At 45.8% G+C, this 27,858-nt stretch overlaps 1 protein-coding gene across 1 annotated transcript; it reads left to right on the forward strand.

Moving 5' to 3' along the window:
- The first annotated feature begins 193 nt into the window (after positions 1-193).
- On the forward strand, positions 194-27,569 carry tut4 (terminal uridylyl transferase 4). Its single transcript, XM_083940572.1, has 30 exons — positions 194-481; positions 5,852-6,393; positions 6,478-6,620; positions 7,674-7,790; positions 7,895-8,072; positions 9,189-9,277; positions 9,362-9,413; positions 10,223-10,292; positions 10,779-10,905; positions 11,975-12,094; positions 14,542-14,724; positions 14,953-15,127; positions 15,222-15,757; positions 17,089-17,239; positions 17,401-17,487; positions 18,558-18,661; positions 18,790-18,847; positions 18,953-19,056; positions 19,144-19,233; positions 19,836-19,949; positions 20,056-20,133; positions 20,556-20,733; positions 20,836-20,883; positions 21,116-21,198; positions 21,296-21,411; positions 23,045-23,199; positions 23,399-23,496; positions 24,604-25,168; positions 26,838-27,008; positions 27,089-27,569. Exons 2-30 carry the CDS (start codon positions 5,931-5,933, stop codon positions 27,175-27,177), a joined length of 4,542 nt encoding a protein of 1,513 aa, XP_083796698.1. The 5' UTR covers positions 194-481; positions 5,852-5,930; the 3' UTR covers positions 27,178-27,569.
- The last annotated feature ends 289 nt before the right edge of the window (positions 27,570-27,858 follow it).

Genomic DNA, 27,858 nt, shown 5'->3' on the forward strand with positions numbered 1-27,858 from the left:
GAAGAAAGAAAGAGTGATAAAAAGGAAAAAGTACAGAAAACACTAGAAAACAATACAAAACAATACAAAACAACACGCTGCATTTCCAGTAGCGTAGTTTCCGAGCGGCCTTTGAACGCAGCGCGCGTCACGCCCCTCTCTTCATCACGGGCACTCCCACAATGCAGCGGGGCAGTGCGTTAACATGGCGTCAACGGTTGCTGTTATGACCAGGGCCGTGGGGTTTGAACAATAATGCACCGCAGCGCCATGGAGACACCGAAACAACACCCACAAATACGTTTTTAGACACGGAAAGAGACTTAAACACGCGCTCGAGCGTGTTGTGATGCCCCAAAGTCGTTGTTTTAGCCACTTGCTGCTGCGTAGCAACCGGGTCCCGGTGTTATTTATCCCCCGTTAGCTAAACATCCACCGGGCGAGCAGCTAAAGACACACAGCTACGTCAACGTGAGGACACGAACACGCTTGGATTTTAATGGTGAGTGTTTGTTTTGGTCCTTAATCATCTGTTTTTATCTGTGAACATTAAACTCTTTCGGTTTCTGTTCGGGAAGTTGAGCTAACGTGAATTAACGTGAAGTCCCGGTGTGGGGTCCAAGTCTGTCCCCCCTGAACTACCTGGAGACCTGACACAGGAATATGTTGATTAACGTTAATTTATGCAGAAATAAATGAGTTTAGGTGAAGAAAAAAGCATTTATTGAGACTTAAGTCATGTTTAGACCTGCAGAGTTAAGTCCCAGTGTTTCCTTCCCCCTGAACTACCTGAATACCTGATACAGGATTATGTTAATATGTTAATTTATGCAGAAATAAATGAGTTTAAGGTGAAGAAAAAGCATTTATTGAGACTTAAGTCATGTTTAGACCTGCAGAGTTAAGTGCCAGTGTTGCCTTCCCCCTGAACTACCTGAATACCTGATACAGGAATCTGTTATTATGTTAATTTATGCAGAAATAAATGAGTTTAAGGTGAAGAAAAAAGCGTGAATTGAGACTTAAGTCATGTTTAGTCCGCACAGTTAAGTCCCAGTGTTGAGTCCAAGTCTGTCTCCCCTGATCTACCTGGAGACCTGACACAGGAGGGTGTTAATTAACGTTAATTTATGCAGAAATAAATTAGTTTAAGGTGAACAAAAAAGCATTTATTGAGACTTAAGTCATGTTTGGTCCTGCAGAGTTAAGTGCCAGTGTTTCTGTTTCCCCTGAACTACCTGAATACCTGATAAATAAATACATTAATTAACGTTAATTCATGCAGACATGAATAAATGCATGCATTGAATGGGACATCCTAAATGAATGGATGCAGAAATAAATGAGTTTAGGTGAAGAAAAAGCGTTTATTGAGACCTAAGTCGTGATTAGTCCTGCATAATTAGTTCCCAGTGTTGTTTCCTCATCAGTTTCGTTTCCCCTGAACTACCCTGAGACCTGACACAGGGATATGTTAATTAACGTTAATTTATGCATAAATAAATAAATTTAGGTGAAGAAAAAGCGTTTATTGAGACTTAAGTCATGTTTAGCCCTGCAGAGTTAAGTCCCAGTGTTGTTTCCTTATCAGTTTCGTTTCCCCTGAACTACCCTGAGACCTGACACAGGGATATGTTAATTAACGTTAATTTATGCATAAATAAATAAATTTAGGTGAAGAAAAAGCGTTTATTGAGACTTAAGTCATGTTTAGTCCTGCAGAGTTAAGTCCCAGTGTTGCCTTTCCCCTGAACTACCTGAACACCTGATAAATAAATACATTAATTAACGTTAATTCATGCAGACATGAATAAATGCATGGGTTAAATGGGACATCATAGCTCATGAATGAATGGACGCAGAAATAAATGAATTTAGGTGAAGAAAAAGCATTTATTGAGACTTAAGTCATGTTTAGTCCTGCAGAGTTAAGTCCCAGTGTTGTTTCCTCATCAGTTTCGTTTCCCCTGAACTACCTGACACAGGAATCTGTTAATTAACGTTAATTTATGCAGAAATTCATGAATGTAGGTGAAGAAAAAAGCGTTAATTGAGACGTAAGTCATGTTTAGTCCTGCAGAGTTAAGTGCCAGTGTTGCGTTTCCCCTTAGCTACCTGAATACCTGATAATTAAATGAATTAATTAACGTTAATTCATACAGAAATTAATAAATGCATGACCTAAATGGGACCTCTTACCTCATTAATGAATGGATGCAGAAATACATGAATTTAAGGTAATTTAAATAAATAAATTTAGGTGAAGAAAAAGCGTTTATTGAGACTTAAGTCGTGTTTAGTCCTGCACAGTTAGTTCCCAGTGTTGTTTCTTCATCAGTTTCGTTTCCCCTGAACTACCTGAACACCTGATAAATGAATGAATAAATAAATAAATAACTTTATAAATGGGACCTCCAACTTCATAAATATATGGACACATAAATTAATAAATAAATGTAGGTGAATGGACGCAGAAATAAATGAATTTAGGTGAAGAAAAAAGCGTTTATTGAGACTTAAGTCATGTTAGGTCCTGCAGAGTTAAGTCCCAGTGTTTCCTTTCCCCTGAACTACCTGATAATAAATAAATAAATAAATAACTGCTTTTATAAATGGGAAATCCTGCCTCATTAACATATGGGCACGGAAATAAATAAATAAATATAGGTATGCAAAAATATAGAAGTCAATGTAAAGCATTTATTTATTTATTATTTTATTTATTAATTTATAAATGCAATTATTTTATTTATACAATTATTTATTCACTTATAAATGCATGCATGCATGCATGCATGCATGCATGCACATTAATTATTTGAGACCTAAGTCGTGTTTAGTCCTCATCATTAGTTCCCAGATTTGTTTCCTCATCAGTTTCGTTTCCCCTGAACAGAAACCACCACGGCAGAGGCGCTCTGATCTTTTAACTGTTACTTACTTAAGTCAAAGTAGCAACGCCACAAGTTCTGTAAACGTTCTGTAATATACAAGTAAAAGTCTTAAAAATCTCACTCTAGACTCAACATGTTTAATTTTATCCAGTTAAACAAATACAGACGTTTGAAATGCTTTAAGGGACATTTAAAAGTACATGAACTAGAATATAACACAGCAAGTTAAGTTAAAGTTCAAAAGTATTTAGCATCAGAATATAATTAAAGTCAAATAAAGCATTTATAAATATATGTTGAGGTGGTTCAGGATCATCTGGTAAGGATGAACCAACCCTGGGCGCCTCCCTAGGGAGGTGTTCCAGGCACGTCCAGCTGGGAGGAGGCCTCGGGGAAGACCCAGGACCAGGTGGAGAGATTAGATCTCCACACTGGCCTGGGAACGCCTCAGGATCCCCCAGTTAGAGCTGGTTAATGTGGCCCGGGAAAGGGAAGTTTGGGGTCCCCTGCTGGAGCTGCTGCCCCTGAGACCCGACCCCGGATAAGAGGCTGAAGACGAGATGAATGAATATTATTGGATAATATTTTATTTGTATTTATGCGTTCATCACTTCAGTGTTGTAGCTGGTAATGGTCAAGCTCATTTTCACTACTTTATATACAGCTTATAGCTTAATCTATAATATTACACAATCTATCAGTTGATTATATATTTTGTATTATTATTAATAATGTGTTTAATTGATGAAGCAGCTTTTTACAGACAAAGACACAAAATTCCTCACATGATAAAATGGTTCAAATAAGAGTCAAAGAGTAAACTGGGCAGTAAACAGCACAGAGAGGACCTATATACATGCAACTAATGGAGAGATGTTAGAGAGAGGAGGCTGCCAGGGACTGGCGGCCCGAGCAGTTGGGCGTTTGGTGCCTTGCTTCCTCTCCAGCCACCAGTCCACGCTTCATTCATGGTCCACACAGGGACTCGAACCAGCCACCCTCCGGTTCCCAGTCAAGTCACCTATGGACTGAGAAAAAAACCGAAGTTATGAAGCCTGCGTTTCTCATCCAATACAACTTATAATATAATAATTACCTCCTGACTTATCACTGAAATGCACCTTTCTCTCTCTTGCACCTTAAAATCACACAGTTTATTGTAATTTAGTGTTTGTAGTGTTTGTGCGACACTGTACTTTTATTTTAGCTCATATATTGTATTTTATTTTTTGTACTCCTGATTATTTTATACCGCTGCTACGATGACCTCATTTCCCCTCTGGGATAAATAAAGTTATCTATCCATCCATCTATCCATCTATCCATCTACCCATCTATCCATCGATCTATCCATCTATCCATCTATCCATCCATCCATCCATCCATCCATCCATCCATCCATCCATCCATCCATCCATCCATCCATCCATCCATCCATCCATCCATCCATCCATCCATCCATCCATCCATCATCTATCTATCCATCTATCTACCCATCCATCCATCTACCCATCCATCCATCCATCCATCCATCCATCCATCCATCCATCCATCCATCCATCCATCCATCCATCCATCCATCCATCCATCCATCCATCCATCCATCCATCCATCATCTATCTATCCATCTATCTACCCATCTACCCATCCATCCATCCATCCATCCATCCATCCATCCATCCATCCATCCATCCATCCATCCATCCATCCATCCATCCATCCATCCATCCATCCATCCATCCATCCATCCATCCATCCTCACAGTCGGCTCTCTGTCCGTTCTTTGTTTGAGCTAAAATAAAAAACTCCAGTGTTGAGGCACAGCCCGTCTGTAAAGGGGAAACAAACAAACACACGACTCTATTCTTCTTTTCATGCTCGTGCGCGGGGCGGGGGGAAAGGCCGCTGATGTATAAAGAGCAGCGGGAGTCAAAGGGGCCGCGAGGACACACGCTAACGTTCTGAACTAGCGCTTGTTTCCACGTCACGTTCAAATATCAACAATCTCTTCACCTTTTTCAGTAGATGAACTAAGTTACATTCCACCGCTGCAAATGAAGTGCGGCCATGTTCACATTGTTGCTTTAACAAGATAAAAAAAGCCCCTTTCTTCAATGGTCAATCAAACACTGTTAAATTGTTTCTAATGGCAAAAATAAGCAGATTGATTGAAGTGAATTTGGTCGTCAAAGGCGTTTAATTAATCCTGTGAGAAATGCTTTTGAAAGATTTAGAACAGATCAATGCAATTTATTCATCTTCAACCACTTGTCCCTGTCGGGGTCGTGGGGGGCTGGAGCCGATCCCAGCTGACATCGGGCGTGAAGCGGGGTCCACCCTGGACAGGACGCCAGTCTATCACAGGAAACATAGAGACGAAGAGAGACAGACAACCATTCACACCTACGGGTGATTTAGAGTCATCAATGAACCGAACACCTGCACGTCTTTGGACTGTGGGAGGAAACCGGAGAACTCGAAGAAAACCCACGCAGACACGGGGACAACATGCGGGATTCGAACCAGGAACCCTCTCGCTTTGAGGCGACAGTACTGACCACCACACCACCGTGTTATTTACAGTGCCAAATCATAACAAGAGTTATCTCAGGACACTTTACAGAGTAGGTAAAGACCACACTCTATGACTTATTTATGATTTACAGAGACCCAACAATTCCCCCGTAGAGTACGGTGGCGTTGAAAACCTTCCCTTAAACAGACAGGAACGTCAGACAGACCCAGCTCTAAAGATAACATTCTTGATTTTTTTTAATTTTTTTTGTGGACTGATCAAGGAAACAATCTCCTGCAACTCCTGCTGCTTCTCTCATACATGTTCATATATATACTCCTGCATGTTATGTTAGTTTATATACTGTATGCAAAGTAAGACATGCAAGACACAAGAGGCTATCACGACTTAGTGTACTCTTGTTATTTTGACTGATTGCTATGGTTTTGTGTTTTTAACCCAGATTTTAGGTGGCCTGCCTCCTTGGTCATCCTCACCGTGGTGTTGACCCCGTCGGGGACGAGAGCAGCAGCACAGGAGGTATGGATGAGTCCAAAAGTCCAGTAAAATCAGTCAAACAGTTGCAACCTAGAGAAGCCAAAACATTGTCCACTGAGAAGTCGAATAAGGGTGAGAGTATCAAGTCTGTCACCCGCAGCAAAGAGAACGTCGCGGCTGCCAAGGATGAACATAACATAGGCAGTCAGGGAAGCCGCGGGCCAGGCAAGACTTTCGCAGACATCCCCCAGGACAAGAGGAGAGGACGGCCCACCAGGCTGACTAGACTGACTGGAAGAACAAGTTCTGGGGAGAGAGGTAAAGGAAAGGTGGTGAGCGCGCAACAGAAGCTGGTGGCACAGGCTCCCGACTCCAGGGTGTCTGTTTCTGCAGACAGCAGCCCCTCGGCACACAGAGAGACCGGCTCTCCTGTGAAACCTGGCACACCTGCAAGAGGCCTCACACTGCAGGCCAAGAGCTCCGTCGTAGCCCCGGCAAAGTCCCATGGTGGGTTAGCGCAATGCTTTTCCAGCGATGATTACCTCTCCTTCACCAAATGTATCTCTGCTAAATTGTCTTTTTTGTTTGCAGGGGGGAAAGCTGCTGCACTGATGCATCAGTCTATTGAAGAGGTGAGGCCCACTGTGGAGGAAGGCCCCCTGACAGAGCAACAGCTGGGCCTCCGACAGGCAGAGGAGCGCCTCTACAGAGACTACATCCACCGACTGTTGAAAGTAAGGAAACGGTTCAGTCAAGCCCGACTCAGCCTGGCTCATCTCAGCTGCAGCGTTACGCAGAAGTTATACTTTCCTCGTCTGTGTATCCGCGAGGGTCTGCTTCGGTTTGCCTCTAGTAAATGTCGTCATTCGTGGTTGTGAGGGTTTGGCTGGACTGTGTGCATACAGCCCCCCCAAAAAAGGATCACAGTGACTTTACTCATAACAAGCACTGCACATGCTCTAGTTGTCCCAATGTCCGGTCCTGTAGGTGGCGAATGCTAACCCAACTACCGCCAGATGACTTTCGTTCCCACTTGACTCCTCTTGGATCCACTAAACCATCTGGGATCGATCCATTGCAGAGGGATTTCAGGGTCCGCAAAAAATGGTCGAGCCAATCAGATGGTTTTATAGATGTGACATAGCAGAGAAGCAACTGTTGTGATTCAGACAACAATGGCGGCCTTGCATCGAGGAAGCAGGCCTCAACATGGATGCTGTTATTCCATCCGTGTCGTCCAATCTAGAGAATCTAGACCAGAGAACGGCTCTGAATGCCTTTGTCGGTTGAAACCATGTCCGCCCTTCTCCCAATTGGCTCTGGCTTTTCCCTGCGTCGCTCTCGTCAGCGTCACAGGTTTTTTGACAAGGCCCAGCCTCCTGAAATCACTTTCCCATGGAGCGATCCCAGATGAATGAAGCATGAATGAAGCAAGGAGGAACGAAATTCATCTGGTGATAGTCATATTAGGCGAATGCACCTCTAACGGGTTTGCCAAGAAGAAGGAAATACGACAAGAAAAAGTTGTATAAGGGCAGTTTAGAGTCTTTAAATTGTGATGTATCACCGTTTCAAAGTACCACGCCTCCCGTGTTCCCTGTCGTTTGAACAAATCCGAGTGATTAACAAACGGAATCGGCTTTTTACCTCTTTCCTAGCGATGAAAAAGTGTCTCAGTGTTTGTTTTTAATCTCCGTTCAGCTTGAGCAGGTAGGATAGATGAACTAAAACCTGTTCAGGGGACATGCATCAGCTGATTGCTTTTGCCTCTCTCCCTGTTTTCACAGCAGTCCCCCGAGTACCCCAACTATCAATACTTATGCAAGCTCTGTTGTGTGCACATCGAGAACATTCAAGGAGCCCACAAACACATCAAGGAGAAAAGGCACAAGAAGAACATAATGGTATGGGAACGTTTATGTTGTAACCATTCACAGGAATTGTGTTTTATTAATGCTCTTCTGAACGGGCATCAAATACCGTACACGCTCTGGTTCTGGTGTTCCAGGAGAAACAGGAGGAGAATGAGCTGCGTGCCCTGCCGCCCGCCTCCGCCGCCCAGCTGAGGGCCGTGGACGCGGCGGTTCTAGAAACGGCCCGGCAGCACGGGATCTCCGAGGAGGACTTTGAGGTTCGGAAGGCCGTGGTCATCAGGATGGAAGAGATCATAAAGAAGCATCTCTCAGGTTGTATGATGTGATGTCACTCGGCCTGGTCTGTGTTTCCTGCAGTGAGTAAAGCAATAAAAGGGGAAGTGCTTTGAGAAACGTCTGAATTTTAAGTCCTACGTAAATTAGCGCCCCGGGTTTCTTCTGTTTTTAGCAGGTCTTTTTAAAACAGATTCTGCGTGCAGTGGTCTGGTTTCCGTGTGTAGCCCAAGTTGTAGCGACCAATCACATTGGAGCATGATTTGGTTGCCTGCAGGTGTGGAGAGCAAAAAGGGTGTAACACATTGGCCAAAGTGCAATTAAAGAGCTTATTTGCTATCGTCCGATGGAGATTTAGCTTTTCATTACCTCATTGTTATTAATTTGCATTCATATGCAGATATTTGTTTATGGAGACGCCGTGCACATGCTCTAAACGTTGAAGGGGACATGTCCCTTGCGTCTTCCCCGGCATCTGCACCCTTGTTCTCAACTCCAACTCCATTGTTGCGTCTCAAGTTGCTAATCAGCCCGTAAACAATGACGACCACTCGGAAGGAGTCGTCTTACCCTGGACATGACTACCCAGGAAAACCCAAAGTATACGCCACCCTCAGAGGCTAAATTGTCGTCAGACTGTTAGGGCGCACTCACACTGTCCATCCGTACCGTGCCCAAACAGGTTTTACAGGTAAAGTCTAGTTCGTTTGACCAGTGTAAGTGCAACCGAACCGCACCTAGTTGCGGCACGCTTCCCAGCCACGGCCCGTCTGGGAGAGGTGGGCTTTTGTAAAGCACGTTTGCTCATGTACGAGCATGAGCGTGTGCACGTGTACGAGCACGAGGCCTACGGCGGTTCTGAGATAATTTCCTGTGCGCCTGTTGGGACATAGAAAATAGAAGGAGGGACCATGCGCGGACATTTAAAACAATGGCGGCGAAAGGTTCACATTGCATTCTCCGAGGCCCAGGTAGTGTGAGTACAAACGGGCCTGGAGGGGGGGACAAGGACCCTAAAGCACGGGGCACGGGACGGAAGCACAGTGGGAGGGCGCCCTTAGCTGATAGGTTCCAAGATTGAGACCTTATTAATCCTTTGCATGTGAAATATACTGTATATATTTTCTAATACCTTTGTTTTTCCTGGTTTTCCAGCTTGTGCTCTCCGTCTCTATGGTTCATGCCTAACCCGATTTGCCTTCAAGTCGAGTGATATCAACATCGATGTCACCCACCCCTCCTCAGTAAGTCTGCTTCTCTTATGGATTGTGAATACCACTGATATATTTTCTCGGTCTCACCTTTCCTCATTCCTTTTGTCCGTTCAGATGACACAACCTGAGGTCTTGATCCAAGTGCTGGAAATCCTTAAGAAGAGCCGTAAGTTTTGTTCAGCGTATGTAAAAAAAATTCCATGTATGACTGTAACAGTAGCTTCCGGTTAGCACGCCGCAAGTTTGGAGAAGCAGACGGGACGGCCGATATTGAAGCTTAAGGAAAGCACCGTCTGACTGCAAGGTGAAGGGGTGCACATATAGAAGAAGAGGAAGAAGAAGAATTCCTTTTATTTATCCCGCAAGGGAAATTTAATTTTTCAACTCTGTTATTATTATTATTATAATACAGGTCAAACACACACACACACACACACACACACACACACACACACACACACACACACACACACACACACACACACACACACACACACACACACACACACACACACAGACAGGCCCGAAATACATGCACAAACAGGACCTACATACATGCAATCAATGGAGAGATGTTAGAGCGAGGTGGCCCCCTATAGCTCAGCGCCCCGAGCAGTTTATGATGCGTACATTAGCTTCTGTCCGTACCCCCAAAGAAATTTAAGTCAGAAGCAGCTGGACTTGGTTATTTGTCTAGAAGGATGTTTCACCTCTCATCCAAGAGGCTTCATCAGTTCATGTACGCATCAGACCAGGCTGGGACTGGACCATCGGTACGCCTGTCGACTTCTCCAAACCTGCGGCGTGCTAACCGTCATCTACCTGAGATTAGCCCTCATCCAAATAGCTGAACCATCCTTTTAATGCTCCTTTGTGTAGCTCTACTTTTATGTAATAGTCCTGCAACTTAATTTGTGTTCGTGCAACTCTCTGCGAGGTCCTTCACAGATTTCTTTCTCTCTCTCTGTTCTCTAGCTGAATTTTATGAGGTCGAGTCCGATTTTCACGCCAAAGTTCCTGCCGTGTTCTGCCGGGATGTGAGCAAGTGAGTGCTGCTCTAAATTCATCAGTGCAGTTTGTTTTTAATTATTTTCATATCTGCTGGTATTTCATTATTTCTCATACATGTTTAGAAAGGGAGTTTAAGTTACTTTAGTGATAGTTTATTGTGTATAGAAATCTTTATACGACTGAAACTTGGCAGCTGTGTTAGAAGATCTCATTTCCGTGCACATTGTTACAGTAGATATTGACTCCCACTCCCTGACCTTTGAAGTCTGCAGTTACAGCTCTAATTTACAGTCTGGCACCAACTCTAGTGCCTCCAAAGGAGTAATGCGCCACATGCGAAGCCTTTGGCGTTGCATAGTCGTGTTTTTCACATGTTTATTGATTAAAAACAAATATTCCATGTGACATGACTGGATGAGCCCTTACAGCAGTTAGACTGAGGTTCTGTTCAGTTTCAAATCCTGAACTAAATCCAACTTTTCATTGTGATCTTCCTGTCTTCACTTATGTTCCCGTGCAGCGGCCTAATGTGTAAAGTGAGTGCAGGTAATGACGTTGCTTGTCTCACCACCAATCACCTGGCAGCCCTGTCTAGACTGGAACCCAGATTGATTCCCCTGGTGCTGGCCTTCCGCTACTGGGCAAGGGTAAGGCTGCGACCGACACTGACTCCCTCAGCTGACAGAAAAAACGATAAACAGCTTCTGTTGGTTTGTTCCGTCTTTATTTCTATGCATGTTGCTGCACCAGCAAATACTCCTATCCCGTTTGTAGTGCAAAAGCAGGGTCCTGTTTCAGAAAGCCTGAACTCTGAGGGCGCACTCACACTGCCCTTCCGCACCGGGCCAAAACAGGTTTTTCGGGTCAAGCCTAGTGCGTTTGACCAGTGTGAGTGCAACCGCTCTGCGCATAACTGCGGCCAGCTGGCCGTCCACGGCCCGTTTGGAAGAGGTGGGCTTTTGTAAAGCGCGTTTGCACATGTACGAGCACGAGCGTGCGCACGTGTACGAGCACGAGGCCTACGGCGGTTCTGAGGTCATTTCCTGTGCGCCTGTTGGGACATAGAAAAAAGAAGGAGGGACCATGCGCGGACATTTCAAACAATGGCAGCGAAAGGTTCACGTTGGTGTGATGCGGAGGTGGAGTGTTTACTGCAGATTTGGTCGATGAAAAGATTCAAAAACAGTCGACAAGACGCACAAAAACTCTGAGGTCTACGGAAAGATTTGGAAACAAAGCCACGCATCGCCATGACGTCATCAATGCGTGTGACGTGTTACGGCGTGATGACGTATAGGCAGCAAGAAGCATTCTCCGAGGCCCAGGTAGTGTGAGTACAAACGGGCCTGGAGGGGGGACAAGGACCCTAAAGCACGGGCCACGGGACGGAGGCACAGTGGGATTGCGCCCTAAGTCGTAATTGATTCAGCGTTTAAGTTTTGTTTATTTCTGGAACCAAAAAGGTTAACACACTCAGAGTTTAAAGATCCTGCTTTCTGAAACAGGGCCCTGATATCTGTTAAAAAGCATTAAAAATTGACTTCTCCACTAAAGAAATCTTAGTTTACTAAGACCAAGACAAGTCGACTGAGAGGGGGCAGGAGTGAGGATTTTATAATTTAACCTAAATATATAACAGTTTTACAGTAAATTAAGGCTTAAATTCAGACTAACTGAAAGCTTTCCCCCCCCCCCCCTGACTGTTTCTCCCTGCAGCTGTGTCACATCGACTGCCAGGCTGAAGGTGGCATCCCCTCGTACTCCTTAGCCATCATGGTCGTCTTCTTCCTGCAGCAGAGGAAAGCACCCATCCTCCCCGTCTACCTGGGCCGCTGGGTAGGAGGAGTCTTATAAGTCTTTTCCACTGTCACTGGAAAAGTTTCCCTCCCTCTTAACCAAAATTGTTTTTCAAATGCTTTGTTTGTTTTATGATAATGACTGATCATCACTGATATGATCCATATAACCTAAACACTTGAACCTGTAAGATCCAGTTGCCTTCATGAGCCCTGATACAGATTCAAATTATAAATTTATTATCTAAAATATATTTGAAATACCGGTCAATCTTGGTTCCTACCCTCACCTGTGGTCATGAAAGCTGGGTCAGGACCCAAAGAACCAGGTCCAGGTACAAGCGTGTGAAATGTGTTTCCTCAGGAGGGGGTCTGGAGTCTCCCTTAGAGAGAGGGGGAGAAGTTCAGCATCCGTGAGGAACTCGGAAGTAGAGCCGCTGCTCCTTTGCGTTGAAAGGAGCCAGTTGAGGTGGTTCAGGATCATCTGGTAAGGATGAACCCTGGGCGCCTCCCTAGGGAGGTGTTCCAGGCACGTCCAGCTGGGAGGAGGCCTCGGGGAAGACCCAGGACCAGGTGGAGAGATTAGATCTCCACACTGGTCTGGGAACGCCTCAGGATCCCCCAGTTAGAGCTGGTTAATGTGGCACGGGAAAGGGAAGTTTTGGGTCCCCTGCTAGAAATGCTGCCCCCCCCCCGACCCTGGATAAGAGGCTGAAGATGAGATGAGATAAACAAGAACTGCACACATCTCTCTTAAACCAAAGATCTGCTCATTTATCATACCTTTTTTTTATGGTAGTGAACTTAATTTGTTACGTTTCTCTTGTGAATGAAAAACAATTATGTTGATAAAATGTCAGTGTCATCCTGCCGACGCCCACGTTATTTTAGGACTCGACTCTTTATTTATTCAGTAGGTCCCTCTTACGATATCCAGCAGGAAAAAGGGCTGACATTTAAAGCACGTCTCAGAAAAACACAAAGAATGGTGTGTTGGTGTGGCAGCCCGGTGTAACGTAGACACCGTCTGCACATTTAATGGAATGCACAGATTGACCCACATTCTTCGCCCGTATCGTGTTTCGTGAAGTGGCTCAGGTGTTGAACGCGAGCTGTCGATGTGCTGAAAGCGTCTGTGTTATTGTGAGCAGGCGCATTTAACTTAAGATAAATACACGGCTGAAAAAAGCTCCATCTGCTGTGCTGCTTACATTTGCATGAAACCGATCGGATGCTGCTACAAATGATCCAATTTCATTAAGATGTAAAATTCATATTCACAGCTGAATGAGAGGAGGCCTCAGGGAAGACCCAGGACCAGGCGGAGAGATTAGATCTCCACACTGGCCTGGGAACGCCTCAGGATCCCCCAGTTAGAGCTGGTTAATGTGGCCCGGGAAAGGGAAGTTTGGGGTCCCCTGCTGGAGCTGCTGCCCCCGCGACCCGACCCCAGAAAAGAGGTTTAAGTTGAGATGGGTTCATGCTTTTTCACACTGCATTAAAGCAAAAACCAAACTAAAAGTTAAGTTTTGTCAGAAGTCGCACAAACATTAGGAGATGATCAAAATCCCCCAAAAATGACTTAAAATTGATTTGGCTTCACTAAATTTTGCTCACGAGACTCGTCAGATGAACCAGAGCATCACAGAACCATCCGAGAAGTGGTGGTGCTTTTTAAAACATAGCTGGCAGGTGATTGGATGAACCATCTATTGTTGTTGTGAACGAGCGGCCGTCTCTTGTTGTTTCTGCCGTGGTTGATGTTGTCTTCGTCTGCACTTTCATGTTTAATGAGAAATATGGGAATTCATGTGGAATCATGTCAGATTCTTCACTTTGATGGTGTGATGGTTAGCACTGTCACAGCGAGAGGGTTCCTGGTTTGAATCCCGGCTGGGGCCCTTCTGTGTGGAGTTTGCATGTTGTCCCAGTGTCTGCGTGGGTTTTCTCCGGGTTCTCCGGTTTCCTCCCACAGTCCAAAGACGTGCAGGTGTTCGGTTCATTGATGACTCTAAATCACCCGTAGGTGTGAATGGTTGTCTGTCTCTGTTCGTCTCTATGTGTCCTTTGATAGACTGGCGTCCTGTCCAGGGTGGACCCCGCCTCACGCCCGATGTCAGCTGGGATCGACTCCACCCCCCCTCGACCCCGACAGGGACAAGAGGCTGAAGATGAATGAATGAATGAATGAACAAAATAGATTTTATAATTGTGTACAGAGGCAAATATTCTTCATGTTATGGCTTTAAAAATTCTGTGTCTGGAAAAAGAAAATCGAATTTTTTTATTAACAATGTTAATTTTTTTGGCCCTTTGTACCTTTTGCCTATGAAATCCTTTTGTTTAACGCTGCGTCCTTTAGTCCCCAGGTCATCACCCAGTAACCCGATGACACAGCATTAATATTGCCATGAAGAAGCTGCAGAGTTTAACTGGCTCATCTTTAAAAAGTCACATCTTCTGTTTGATTTAATTTCCCTCTTTCAGATCGAAGGCTTTGACGTGAAACGCGTGGACGAGTACCATCTGACCGGGATATCGTTGGACCTGTTCGTCCGCTGGGAGCGCAGACCTCCGAGCTCCACGGAGAACAGAAATGAGGCCAGAGGAGAAGTCAGGCCCAAGCCAGAGCAGAAGAAACCCGATGATACTCACTACTCAGAAGGCTTGGTGAGTCTCACTGCAGCGAGAGAACAACTGACTCTGATTCAGTTTCCAATGCATACTTTCACGGAGGACATCGTATGTTTTTACACCTCCCTTGTGTTTTTGTAAGCTGCTGGAAACTCAATGTCCTTGCGGGCGTCCTCCCAAAGGGATCAATAAAGAGAAGTCTATGTTGATATTCTTGCTTTGTCACCCTGCTTTTAACTATCCCTTTGTTGCTGTCCCTTAAAGACCCGCCTAACCTTGGACCTGGGTAAAGGCGTGACGCCGGGCCAGCTGTGGTTGGAGCTCTTGCGTTTCTACACACTGGAGTTTGCGCTCGAAGAATACATCATCAGCATCCGCCTGAAGGAACTTCTCTCTAGGGAAGTGAAGAACTGGCCTCGTCGCAGGCTCGCTATTGAAGGTGAGGGGCCGCTCTGTTGGAAAACCCGTCTTACAGGTCTGGAGAAATATCACAAATTCACTTTGAGTCTTTTTATTTACATTTTTTTTTTTAGATCCCTTCGCCTTGAAGAGGAATGTTGCACGAAGCTTGAACAGCCAAATGGTGTTCGAGTACATCCAGGAGCGCTTCCGTATGGCTTATAAGTACTTTGCATGCCCCCAGAGAAGGGGCACTGGGGGGTACAAGAGAGGCAAAAAGGCGGGCAAGCAAGGTGCAAAACTGGAAGAGGCCGAGAAGAAGGAAGGAGACGACGGGACAGGCGAAAGAAGTCAGAGCACTCAGAGGGGGCACAGGGGGTTTAAAGAGGACGAGGAGCCCGACAGCGACGATGACGATGGATCAGATCCGTCCACAGAGAAGGATGTGAAGGCTTTAGAGGCTCGCCTCATGGAAATGGTTCTCAATGAGGGAAACAACCTTTCCTTCGCTCTCAACGGCCTGCTGGACAGCGACGAAGAGGAGGAGGAGGAGGAAGACGATGAGGAGGAAGAGAAGGAGGAGGAAAGCAGTGTTTCAGATAAGGACGGGCCTGTTTCTGCGGAGGTCCTGCACTACGTGTTTGACAGGATGATTTTCACCGGTGGGAAGGTAACTATGATCACCCTTTGTACACATATATATGTATACGTTTTTTTTTTAATATATATAAAGTCTGTAGAATACAAATTGAGAGATATTAAAATTTTTGCTCTGGTAAAATATCTTTAAGGGCGCACTCACACTGTCCTTCCGCACCGGGCCAAAACAGGTTTTACGGGTAAAGGCTAGTTCGTTTGACCAGTGTGAGTGCAACCGCTCCGCGCCTATTCGCAGCACGCTAGACGTCCACGGCCCGTTTGGGAGAGGTGGGCGTTTGTAAAGAGTGTTTGCACATGTACGAGCAAGAGCACGAGGCCTACGGCGGTTCTGACGTCATTTTATGTGCGCCTGTTGGGACATAGAAAAAAAAAAAAGACGGACCATGCGCGGACATTTAACAACAACAACAATGGCGGCGAAAGGTTCACGGAGGTGTGATGCGGAGTGTTTACTGCAGATTTGGTCGATGAAAAGATTCAAAAACAGTCGACAAGACGCACAAAAACTCTGAGGTCTACAGAGGATTCTTGGTAACGTGATACCCGAGGAACACAAGGTATTTTCTTGAAACGTGGCTCAAATGTCCACTTTGACTCGAGGACGAACTGATCAGATTTTGGAGGTCAAAGGTGAAGGTCACTGTGACCTGTGACTGTCCATAACTCAGGAATTCCTGGGACTAATCGTGACAACATTTCACAAAATGTCCAGTTCGCCATAACTCAGAAACACAAGGGGAGACGTTTGCTCAGAGTCTGACTTGGTGACACTAATCTTTGGAACCGTGCTGCTTGTTAAGATGTTCTTCTGCCAGGTTGAAGATGCAAAAAATATACTTAATACCTTTTAATTAAATTCCCCTAGTCTTTTTAATTTATGATGCAGGTCTGGACTTACACAGGTAAGTACAGCTAGAAATGCAACTGCAGCAAGTATCTCACCATCACCATCCTCGTTCATATTTTAAATATAAAATCTATATCCAGCAAAAAGAAAAGTCGTACGTTAGAACCCAAGTACAGAGATCTGTGGCTATGGAGACGATGCAGCGTCTCATCGAAGTCGCTGCAAGTTTCCACTCATGTTGTCGTAAATCTGGGACCTGAAAAGGTCATCATGCAACACTGAAGACATTCATTTTTCTTTTTTCAAATGTATTATATCTATTTTTAATCTGTGCACCACGGGACACTGCCCCACACGTGTTCTGTGACGAGTGCAGGATGGTTTACAACACTTTGCAGCGTGTGCCGTGATCTTGCACTCACTCAGTGTTGTTAATGACCCGTCGTGTGTATTCGTTTTTTCATTTATCTCATTTTTTAATTTTTTTATTTCAGCCTCCAACTGTCGTGTGCAGCATCTGCAAGCGCGATGGTCACCTGAAGGACGAGTGTCCCGAAGACTTCAAGAAGATCGAGCTGAAGCCTCTGCCGCCGATGAACGACCGCTTCAGAGAAATCCTCGACGGGCTGTGCACACTGTGCTACTGTACGTACGCATTTTATGATATGATGGTGGCAAATAAGCATTAGTTGCCAACTTCAACGACGATCCATCGTAAAATGTTTGCATTCATTTTATTTCAAGTTACTACAGGAGTGGGTAATCTCAGCTCTGTGTGATTGAATTTCTGTTTCTTCTGTTTGCAGTTGAGTTGTCACCTACACACACGGAGCAGCAGAAGAGAGAGCAGATACTCGGCAGCCTGGAGAGGTTTATAAGGAAGGAGTACAACGGTGAGTGTTCAGCATGAACAGCGAGTTCTCAGGTGTTGAGCAGAGCCTTTACCGTACGTACGCTCCTTTAATGAAGACGGAACCGAGCCTCGTTTCCGATGAGTGCAGTTTTATCAGCAATCCTTTCTGTTTTCCCCCTTTTTGTTGCGTTGTTGATGCTGTTTAAATGGACTTGAACTTATAAAGCGCCTTTCTAGTCTTCTGACTACTCAAAGCGCTTTCACAGTGTTTGTCACATTCACCCACCCGCAGCACAAGGAGCAATTCGGGGGTTCAGTGTCTGAACACTGCACTTAGACATGTGTACGGGTGGAGGTGGGGATCGAACCGCCAATCTCTCGAATGGAGGACGACCCACTCTCCACTGAGCCACAGTCACCCCCCTTTAATGCAAACCTAATGCTCTGTATGGGAGTTTAGTAAAGTAGAATCAGAACTGTAGAGATTTTGAACAGACTGGCCTTTATTAGAGAATTTATGATAATGACACAGAACCGTAGACGGTACAAAAAAATGGACGCAGCATACCAGTCGGGGTCCGTTCTCAACTTGATCCAGTCGTCCTCGCCTACGGGAGTCGCCATCTTGTCAGGCTTTGACTCCGCCTAATTTCTTCTGACCAAAAAAGGGCATGTATGTGACGTTGGGGGGAGGGGCATACGTCCATCTGGCTGACGTTTACCTCCGAGGAGAAGTGAGGGCCAGAGGCTAGCTGTCACTCAAGAGGCCACGCCCCTAATTATTCATAAACTTTAACCTCCAATCAAATAAAAACTAGCCCCTCCCCCCTCAGTGTTGTCATGGAGATATGAGCTAAACACACAGACTAGAATGTTCTTTTGTCCTTAAACAGGTTTAATGATGCTGTGTAAACGGCTGTTTAACATGGGGCTCAATGAGAAACTGCTCTGTTATGAAACCTGCCCCTAGTGGACACTCAGAGAACTGACGCTGACGGAGCTTCCTGATTGGATCAAACAGGAAGTCGCTGTAGTGGGGCCCTGTACAGGACATGTGTGTTTTACATGTTGAATTCAAAGTAGAACCTCTTCCTGTGTCTGGATCCACAGATAAAGCTCAGCTCTGCTTGTTTGGCTCCTCCAAGAACGGCTTTGGCTTTCGCGACAGTGACCTTGACATCTGCATGACTCTGGAGGGCCACGACACTGCAGAGGTAGGCAGACCAAACACACACACACACACACACACCTGTCATTTGATACACCTCACACTTCCTTACCGGGACCACGGATGTGACACATCATTATATTTATTATTATATATTTTGTTCCACTGTTACAGAGGCTGAACTGCAAAGAGATCATTGAAGGCCTCGCCAAAGTGCTAAAGAAGCATACAGGTGACTTCATCGATACTGACCTCTTCATAACATTATAAAGATATTTCTCAACGTCAGGAACTGATTCTGACTGTTGTGATCTCCTGTTTTTTCCAAACCTCACAGGTTTGAGGAACATCCTGCCCATCACAACAGCTAAAGTGCCTATTGTGAAGTTTGAACACAGACAGAGTGGTTTGGAGGGAGACATTAGCCTTTATAACACCCTGGTGAGTGAGTATAAGGTGCTCAGACGTTCCTTTTACTTATTTATTGAAAGTGCCGTGTGAACTGATTTGGACGCGTCACACCTGTAGGCTCAACACAACACCAGGATGCTGGCTACCTACGCCGCTCTGGATCCGCGCGTGCAATTCCTGGGATACACGATGAAGGTCTTCGCAAAGGTGTGTGAGACAAACTGATACAGTAACCGTCACAGTACAGTAACAGTTCAGTCTGCAGCAGAGATATTCGGATACCATTTTTATTCCTTCTCGTTACACGTTGGCCGATACGACTTGAGGACGACGATGTAGTCGTGTCGTGTACTTTGAGGGTAGCCACTTTACATATTAAATGCACTTTATGAGGCAGCATAGAATAATGACGATGATGATGATGAATTGTGTAGCTATTTTACTATTTGTGTTTTTTTTAAAAAGCCTTTTTTATTAAATAGGACAGATGGGAACTGGGGAGAGAGAGAGGGGGGGGGCATGCTGCCTCGGGGACCTCCAGCCTCTTTACATGGGGTCACTGCTCCAACCACTGTGCCACCAACCGCCCCTATTTTACTGTTTTTTATTTATTGTATTGTTTTGTATGAATGTCTCTCACTGCGAGCCACATTCGGGCGTTCTTGTGTCCTTTATCCTTTTGCCCTGATACAAATTGATGATGTGCTGATCTCTTATCTACTGTTCACCCAATAGGTTGTTTCTGAGGAGCACTGAAGTGTTGCTGTGTTGTCTCTCGCTGTGAAACTAACTCCCCTCTTCGCCCACAGCGTTGCGACATTGGGGACGCGTCCAGAGGAAGCCTCTCGTCTTACGCTTACATCCTCATGGTGCTTTACTTCCTGCAGCAGAGGCAGCCGCCGGTCATCCCCGTCCTGCAGGAGGTACCGGTCACTCATTAACGAGCGTACTGAGCTATTAATACCTGAAACACGAAGGGCGTAGCTTTGATTCAGATGAGATAAATGTGTCTGTATGACATCTTTTTAGATCTTTGATGGGAACACTGTCCCCCAGCGGATGGTGGATGGCTGGAACGCTTTCTTTTGCGATGACCTTGAAGATCTGGTGAGTTAAATGAAAAGGACTTAACGCTCCTCTGGGTCTCCTCTTAGGATGATATTGCATTATTTGACGTTATCTAAATGAAGTCCAAACTGCTGTTGCTCCTGTCACATAGGCCTGTGAATGTTCTCATGTGTCCAGGTCGTCGTTATCCCCAAAGCAGTTTCAGTCAAAAGCAACTGGACTTGGTTATTTGTTCAGGAAGACGTTTCACCTCTCATCCAAGAGGCTTCATCAGTTCATGTACGCATCTGACCAGGCTTGAACTGGACCAGGACCAGGACCAGGCTGGGACTGGACCAGGACCAGGACCAGGCTGGGACTGGTTCGGACAGATGCGTACATGCGAACTGATGAAGACTCTTGGATGATATTTCGGCGTCACATTTTAAAAGGTACTGAGTGTGTTTCTTCTGTCTGCACAGCGACGGCATCTCTCAGAGCGGCAGCCGAACATGGAGTCGGTGGGAGAGCTGTGGTTGGGCCTCCTGCGCTTTTACACGGAAGAATTTGACTTTAAAGAGCACGTCATCAGCATCCGCCAGAGGAAGCGCCTCACCACCTTCGAGAAACAGTGGACCAGTAAATGCATCGCTATTGAAGGTGAACGCAAGGATCCGCGTATCTCTCCCGACCGCACCTGCTTCTTAACGTTAACAGCCGGGATGTTCGCGTCTGCTCACTCATCTGTTCTTTTTCTCTCAGATCCATTTGATTTGAATCATAATCTTGGTGCTGGAGTTTCTCGCAAAAGTAAGTGCTTTAGTCCGTCGCATATGCTCTTTAGTCAAAGGTTGTTTTTTTAACCTTTACTACCTCGGATCTCTGACATGTTCTGCTCTTCGTCTCCGTCTGACTGTTTGATATTTGAACGAAGAAGCAAGTGCTCATGTCACATTGTCCTTTCAAATTTAAGTTTGTGCACTTTGGTTTGATCTCAGCTGCCTCTAAATCTGTGAAAACGTTCCCTCTTTGCTTCCTCTAGTGACAAACTTCATAATGAAGGCCTTTATAAACGGGAGGAAGTTGTTTGGGACTCCGTTCTACCCCGTCCTCGGCACTGAAGTGGTAATTCACTAGCGACTCTACTGTGACTCTCTATTAATCTGCTCGGTGTCCAAAAGAAACCGTCTCTAATATCCGTCTCTGTCGTGTTCTGTTGAAGGATTACTTCTTTGACTCGAAGGTGTTGACGGACGGCGAGTTGGCGCCCAACGACAGGTGCTGCAGGATCTGCGGGAAGATCGGACATTACATGAAGGACTGTCCAAAGAGACGCAGGTTTTCCCGCTTTCGTTCATCCTTTCACAAAAGTAGAAATCCAACAAAATATAACAGATTCTACTACTAGGAGTAATAAATACGTTCTATGTTTCATCTCACTTCTACTGTGTGTTTTCCAAGCCACCGCCAACCACAGTGTATTCTAGGGTCATCCAATACATAAGGGCAAAAAGCGTCAGTTCTCTGAGTGTCCACTAGGGGCAGGTTTCATAACAGAGCAGTTTCTCATTGAGCCCCATGTTAAACAGGCCGTTTACACAGCATCATTAAACCTGTTTAAGGACAAAAGAACATTCTAGTCTGTGTGTTTAGCTCAGATCTCCATGACAACACTGAGGGGGAGGGGCTAGTTTTTATTTTATTGGAGGTTAAAGTTTATGAATAATTAGGGGCGTGGCCTCTTGAGTGACAGCTAGCCTCTGGCCCTCACTTCTCCTCGGAGGTAAACGTCAGTCAGATGGACGCATCTCCCTCCCCCCCAACGTCACATACAAGCCCTTTTTTGGTCAGAGGAAATGAGGCGGAGTCAAAGTCAAACAATGCTGTTTTGATGTAGCCATAAAACTAATTGTGGCTGCTATGGCAACAGCGACATTTCGATGCGTGAATAATGTTAAGACAGATGACTCCTGACTGAAGTTCTTTAAGTGTCATCATTATCAAATAGTCACTTTATTTATCTGTATTTAAAGTCTACTGCAGCTTTCCAGACTAAGGGCGGAAACGTGGTCAACACCAGTGTGTGAACGCAGACACTTGAAGCTACGTAAAGGTCGATTTTAGGCGTTTCTGCGTTCTGGAGGTGTCACCTGAAAAGCGTTGCTGCAAGACGATGAGGCCTCCTGTTTGTGCTCACGTCCGCTCAGAACTACCATGTACAACCACTTTGACAAAGCTCGAGTTGAACGTGTCTGTGTGCTTCGACATATTTGTGATACTTCAGAAAGTAGAGCAGTACACGTTCCTCCACAGGTTATACAAATGTTTGCAGGTTTTACCCCGTGTCTAGACTACACTCGTCTCAGAAACGTTTCTCACTTGCACGTCTTGCATCGCTCACAAGCAAGACGCTGACGTGACGTCCGCGGTCGAGACGCGGCTTAAGCAGACGCCCTCAAGCTGACTCCTCCTTTAGGGTTTACTTCCGCTCACAGAGACACGCAACAAAGAGGCTCAGCAACACCGTGAGAAAGATACGAGAGGGATATGGAAAGAGGAACAAGTAGCCTTCACATCGTCTCACAACAAAGAACAGAGGACAGCACAGAGTTGATCCGAGAGGAAAGAAAGGGAGATTGAGAAGACTTCAGAAACAAATAGAGCAGCAACAGGAAGAGAGGTGTTCTCCTGACGCAGCAGCTGAGTAACAGTCAGTTATGAAGTTAGTTACACTGGTTTAATGATAACACCAGGTCCAGTCCGAGGCTTTCTGAAGCTATGATTCTGCAGCTATAGAAATAATTCTGTTTATGTTTTTATTATTTCAATTAAAATCATAAAGTTAGAGTTGGTAGTTGAAGTTGTACAGAAGTATGTTTGATATCTGGGAGAGCTAATGCACCTGTGTGTGTGTGCGTGTGCATTATAAATCTCTTCTTCCTGTTCTCTGACTTGTTTTTTCCTCTGCCAGGATGAAGAAGAAGGAAAACGACAAGGATGAGGACGTGAAAGAGGAGGAGCGGGAGCCGAAGGACAGGCGTTGCTTCCAGTGTGGGGACATGGGTCACGTACGGAGGGACTGCCCTGAGTACCGCCACCTCAAACAGAGGACTGCCGGAGCACCAGGTAGCCACAAAATCTGTCTCATAGAGCGTGACAACCTCTAAACATATTTCTTTATGACGGCCCTGATTGTATCGCGAACATTGCCGTCGATAAACATATTTTGAAGGATTCATTTAGACTAACTGTCTTGACGCACAAGGCAGGACGCAGCTATTATTCATATCATTGGGGGCTTATGTGGCTTCTTCTTCTTCCCCAGCTCCTCACATGGTACGAACTATAGTGAGCTCCCAGTCCATCCCCATTCCCCAGACAGCTGCAGACGGTCATGGACGGACCAGACAGCCCTCTGAATGTGTGAGTATAAGAGTTCGACTTCACTCTGGATTCTCTTAGGGCGCACTCACACTGTCCATCCGCACCGTGCCCAAACGGGTTTTACAGGTAAAGTCTAGTTCATTTGACCAGTGTGAGCGCAACCGTGCCGCAGCTAGGCGCGGTACGGTTGCGCTCACACTGCCGTCCGCGGCCCGTTTGGGAGAGATGGGCTTTAGTAAAGCACGTTTGCACAAGTACGAGCACGAGCGTGCGCACGAGCATGAGGCCTACGGCGGTTCTGAGGTCATTTCCTGTGCGCCTGTTGGGACATAGAAAAAAGAAGGAGGGACCATGCGCGGACATTTAAAACAATGGCGGTGAAAGGTTCACGTTGGTGTGATGCGGAGGTGGAGTGTTTACTGCAGATTTGGTCGATGAAAAGATTCAAAAACAGTCGACAAGACGCACAAAAACTCAGAGGTCTACGGAAAGATCTAGAAACAAAGCCACGCATCGCCATGACGTCATCAATGCGTGTGACGTGTTACGGCGTGATGACGTATAGGCAGCAAGAAGCATTCTCCGAGGCCCAGGTAGTGTGAGTACAAACGGGCCTGGAGGGGGGGACAAGGACCCTAAAGCACGGGGCACGGTGCGGACGCACAGTGCGAGTGCGTAATGAATAGTCCCTATGGAAAATGGTTCACAATGATGTCTCGATATCAGGGCAAGTAACCCTTTAACCTTCGCAATAGAAACCAGAGCCTTCGTCTGTATTTGTCCTTATTGTGATGTCTTCATATACATGAATATCTTCAAACACTTCAGATCTATAAAATCTGTACAGCCCAAGCTAAACGTTTACGCAATCAATTAAACCATAATGATTAATAAAGTGACTGAAATTGGGTCGTAAATACACAAAATGTAGACAAATGAACCCAATACTGTTGAACACTGTATACGTTATTCAAACTAACCAGGGGCGTACAAGGTGATGCCTTTGCTTTCTGCTGCAGAAATAATGAATGGATTTTATTTTAGATTCATGTAAACAACTAGTTTTCATTGCGTTAATATCAGCACTAAAACACTAAAGTGTGACTTTTGTGTGATTTTTAACACTTTGTTTCTTCTTCTCAACAGTCCGACAGTCGACAGACTCCGCCCTACTCCCCGCAGCCTACAGCTGTCCCTCAGAGTTCCTCCCAGACCTCCAGTTCCCCTCAGCCGTCCCACATTAAGACCAGTTCCGCTGGGCCCTCCAAGCAGCCTGCTCACCCCCAGGTCCCCTTGTCTCTCTTCAGCTTCCCCACCTCCCACCCGGGCCAGTTCCACCCAGCAGCGCTCACCACACTGGGGCTTCTTCCCTCTCACCAGCACCAGTCACACCAGTCCCAGGGGCAGCCTCACCACCCAGTCCACATCCCTTCCACCTCCTGGCCCATACACGGACCAGTCCTCACCACGTCCTCTCCCAACGCCCCCTCCCCGCCCGGCCTGAAATTCTCCCTGCGGTCAGGGTCGGGGAACGGGAGTCCCACAGGCTCAGGGGGCAACCCCAGCCCCATGAACCTGAACGACCCCAGCATCATCTTCGCACAGCCGGCGGGGAGGCAGCTGGGCATCGGGCCAGGACGGGAAGCACACTGGCACAACCACTTGGCACAACCTGGGTCACTCATGGGCAATGGCACTGTGGTCAAGTCAGGTATTCACTGGGTGAACTTTGGTGGCACCATCTGTGTGATTCTGTCCCTGTGTCTCCATGTTTCTGTATCTTTAGAGAGTTTGATCATACTATCATAGGATTTTGGTTCCTGTCTATAATATTATTTGCAACAGTAATTATTTTCCCTTTTCCATTGAAAATAATAAATAATATAGATCTCGATAGTATAAGAACTGCATCCGACACCGTTTTCAAGGTCAACCATTTTTCAGTCTTAAGTTTAAAAGAAGTTTTCAGGCGTAAATCTGAGGTTGAACATAATTGATAGGTCGGTTAAAGTCACACGTGAGTGAGAGGCCAGCCTTTGATAAAGATGGCTGCACTGATTAAAACTGAAACGGGAGACTAAGGGCGCACTCGCACTGTCCTTCCGCACCGGGCCAAAACCGTTTTTTCAGCTAAAGCCTAGTGCGTTTGACCAGTGTGAGTGCAACCGCTCCGCGCATAACTGCGGACAGCTGGCCGTCCACGGCCCGTCTGAGAGAGGTGGGCTTTTGTAGAGCGCGTTTGCACGTGTACGAGCACGAGGTCATTTCCTGTGCGCCTGTTGGGACATAGAAAAAAGAAGGAGGGACCATGCGCGGACATTTCAAACAATGGCGGTGAAAGGTTCACGTTGGTGTGATGCGGAGGTGGAGTGTTTACTGCAGATTTGGTCGATGAAAAGATTCAAAAACAGTCGACAAGACGCACAAAAACTCTGAGGTCTACGGAAAGATCTGGAAACAAAGCCACGCATCGCCATGACGTCATCAATGCGTGTGAGGTGTTACGGCGTGATGACGTATAGGCAGCGAGAAGCATTCTCCGAGGCCCAGGTAGTGTGAGTACAAACGGGCCTGGAGGGGGGGACAAGGACCCTAAAGCACGGGGCACGGGACGGACGCACAGTGGGAGGGCGCCCTAAGAACCTGTGCGTCACTCATGAGCTCAGTCAGAAGGAAACGCTGCAGAGCTGCTTCCTCATCAGATAATGATCCCATAAAATTCGGATGAGAATTAAGGGTTCCTGGTTTGAATCCTGGCTGGGGCCCTTCTGTTTTGAGTTTGCATGTTGTCCCCGTGTCTGCGTGGGTTTTCTCCGGGTTCTCCGGTTTCCTCCCACAGTCCAAAGACGTGCAGGTGTTCGGTTCATTGATGACTCTAAATCACCCGTAGGTGTGAATGGTTGTCTGTCTCTGTTCGTCTCTATGTGTCCTGTGATAGACTGGTGTCCTGTCCAGGGTGGACCCCGCCTCACGCCCGATGTCAGCTGGGATCAGCGACAGGGACAAGCGGTTGAAGATGAATGATAAAATTACTAAATAGTTGCTTTTGGCTGGACTACATAGACTGAAATATATAAAGCTAAATTAACACTAAAACACATTCAAACATTAGTTAAAGTTAAAGCTCTGATGCAGTTTTGGAAAATGTTAAAGGTGTGTTACTAAGTTAAAACAGGAGTTTCTCTTTAAATGATTTAAAACGTGATAATTTCAGACGGTAAAGAGTTACATTAGGTAAGATGGAGGTGTTTGGGATGTGGGTTAAGGTGCATTACACTGGTGAAGGGACACAAACTGAACTTTTCTCATTATCACATTAGATGTTCTTGAACTTTTCCTTCTCGTGAGTCATTGAGTGTGTTTTGATGTCGTCTCTACAGAGTCCGGCCTCCCAGCCCAGTTCGTCGGCGTGAGCCAGGGCTCTCGGCTGTGGGAGCACAATAAAACCCCGCAGTACACCCTGTCTCCATCCTGGCCCTACCGGATGCCCCAGAACTTCATCCAGCAGGGCAACGGCGGCTTCCAGCCCGGCAAACCCTTCGTGGCCCCAGGTCAGACGTCATAAATAGATAGATGGATGGATAGATATCACAAGTTCTCCGTTTGTACTGATTCCCTTTTCTCTCACCAGGGTCTGTCGTGCATCCGAACCCAAACTTCCCACTGGTCCCCCACGTCCGACACCAAGTGAATCTGAACTTCATCCAACAGAAGAAGTAATCCCGCATCTCCTTTTTAAATCAGACCCGTGGTCAGTAACCCAACATAACGCAGAATTATGTAATCTTTGCATCGTTCGATCACAAGGATTTTTAAAAAAACAATGATTTTTCTCTCGTTTTTGTACAGTTTTTATGTTTGATTTCCTGTCTCATTGCATTGATTTGTGATACAAATGTCAAATATTTTAATACCCCCATTTTTGAGGGGGTCCAAAAAAGTGTTTTTATTTTACGTGTAAAGGAGGAAAAGATATAAACCTTTATTTTTATTAGCTGTATTCATACTTTGCTTGCCACAAGACGAAGAAGGCTTTGAATAGACGTTTGTTTTAAAAACAATCTAACATGTCACCCTAAGTACGTAGTGCCAAACGCAGGGACAGCAAGAGAAAAGGGACAAATTCTTAAATATACAAACAAAATAAAGGAAAAAAAACAAACTTTTACGTGTCGACTGGGTTCATCTCTTTGTTTCCTGTTGTCTGAAGGAAGCGTCAGGAATGTGGTCTTATACATAATGCAACACACAGCCACACATTGACGTTGGGGGCGACTGTGGCTCAGTGGGAGAGTGGGTCGTCCTCCTTATGAGAGATTGGCGGTTCGCTCCCCACCTCCTCCGGTCCACATGTCGAAGTGTCCTTGGGCAAGACACTGAGCCCCGAATCGCTCCCCGTGC

The sequence above is a fragment of the Echiichthys vipera genome (assembly GCF_963691815.1).
Source record: "Echiichthys vipera genome assembly, chromosome: 3".
Lineage (NCBI taxonomy): Eukaryota > Metazoa > Chordata > Actinopteri > Perciformes > Trachinidae > Echiichthys > Echiichthys vipera.

What these genes read in the sequence shown, in the direction of transcription:
- tut4 (XM_083940572.1), top strand. Translation starts at nt 5,931, where the DNA reads ATGGATGAGTCCAAAAGTCCAGTAAAATCAGTCAAACAGTTGCAACCT. An exon ending in CATAAAGAAGCATCTCTCAG is followed by an intron (nt 8,073 to 9,188) that starts GTTGTATGATGT and finishes CTGGTTTTCCAG; the next exon opens with CTTGTGCTCTCCGTCTCTAT. An exon ending in TTCTGCCGGGATGTGAGCAA is followed by an intron (nt 10,293 to 10,778) that starts GTGAGTGCTGCT and finishes GTTCCCGTGCAG; the next exon opens with CGGCCTAATGTGTAAAGTGA.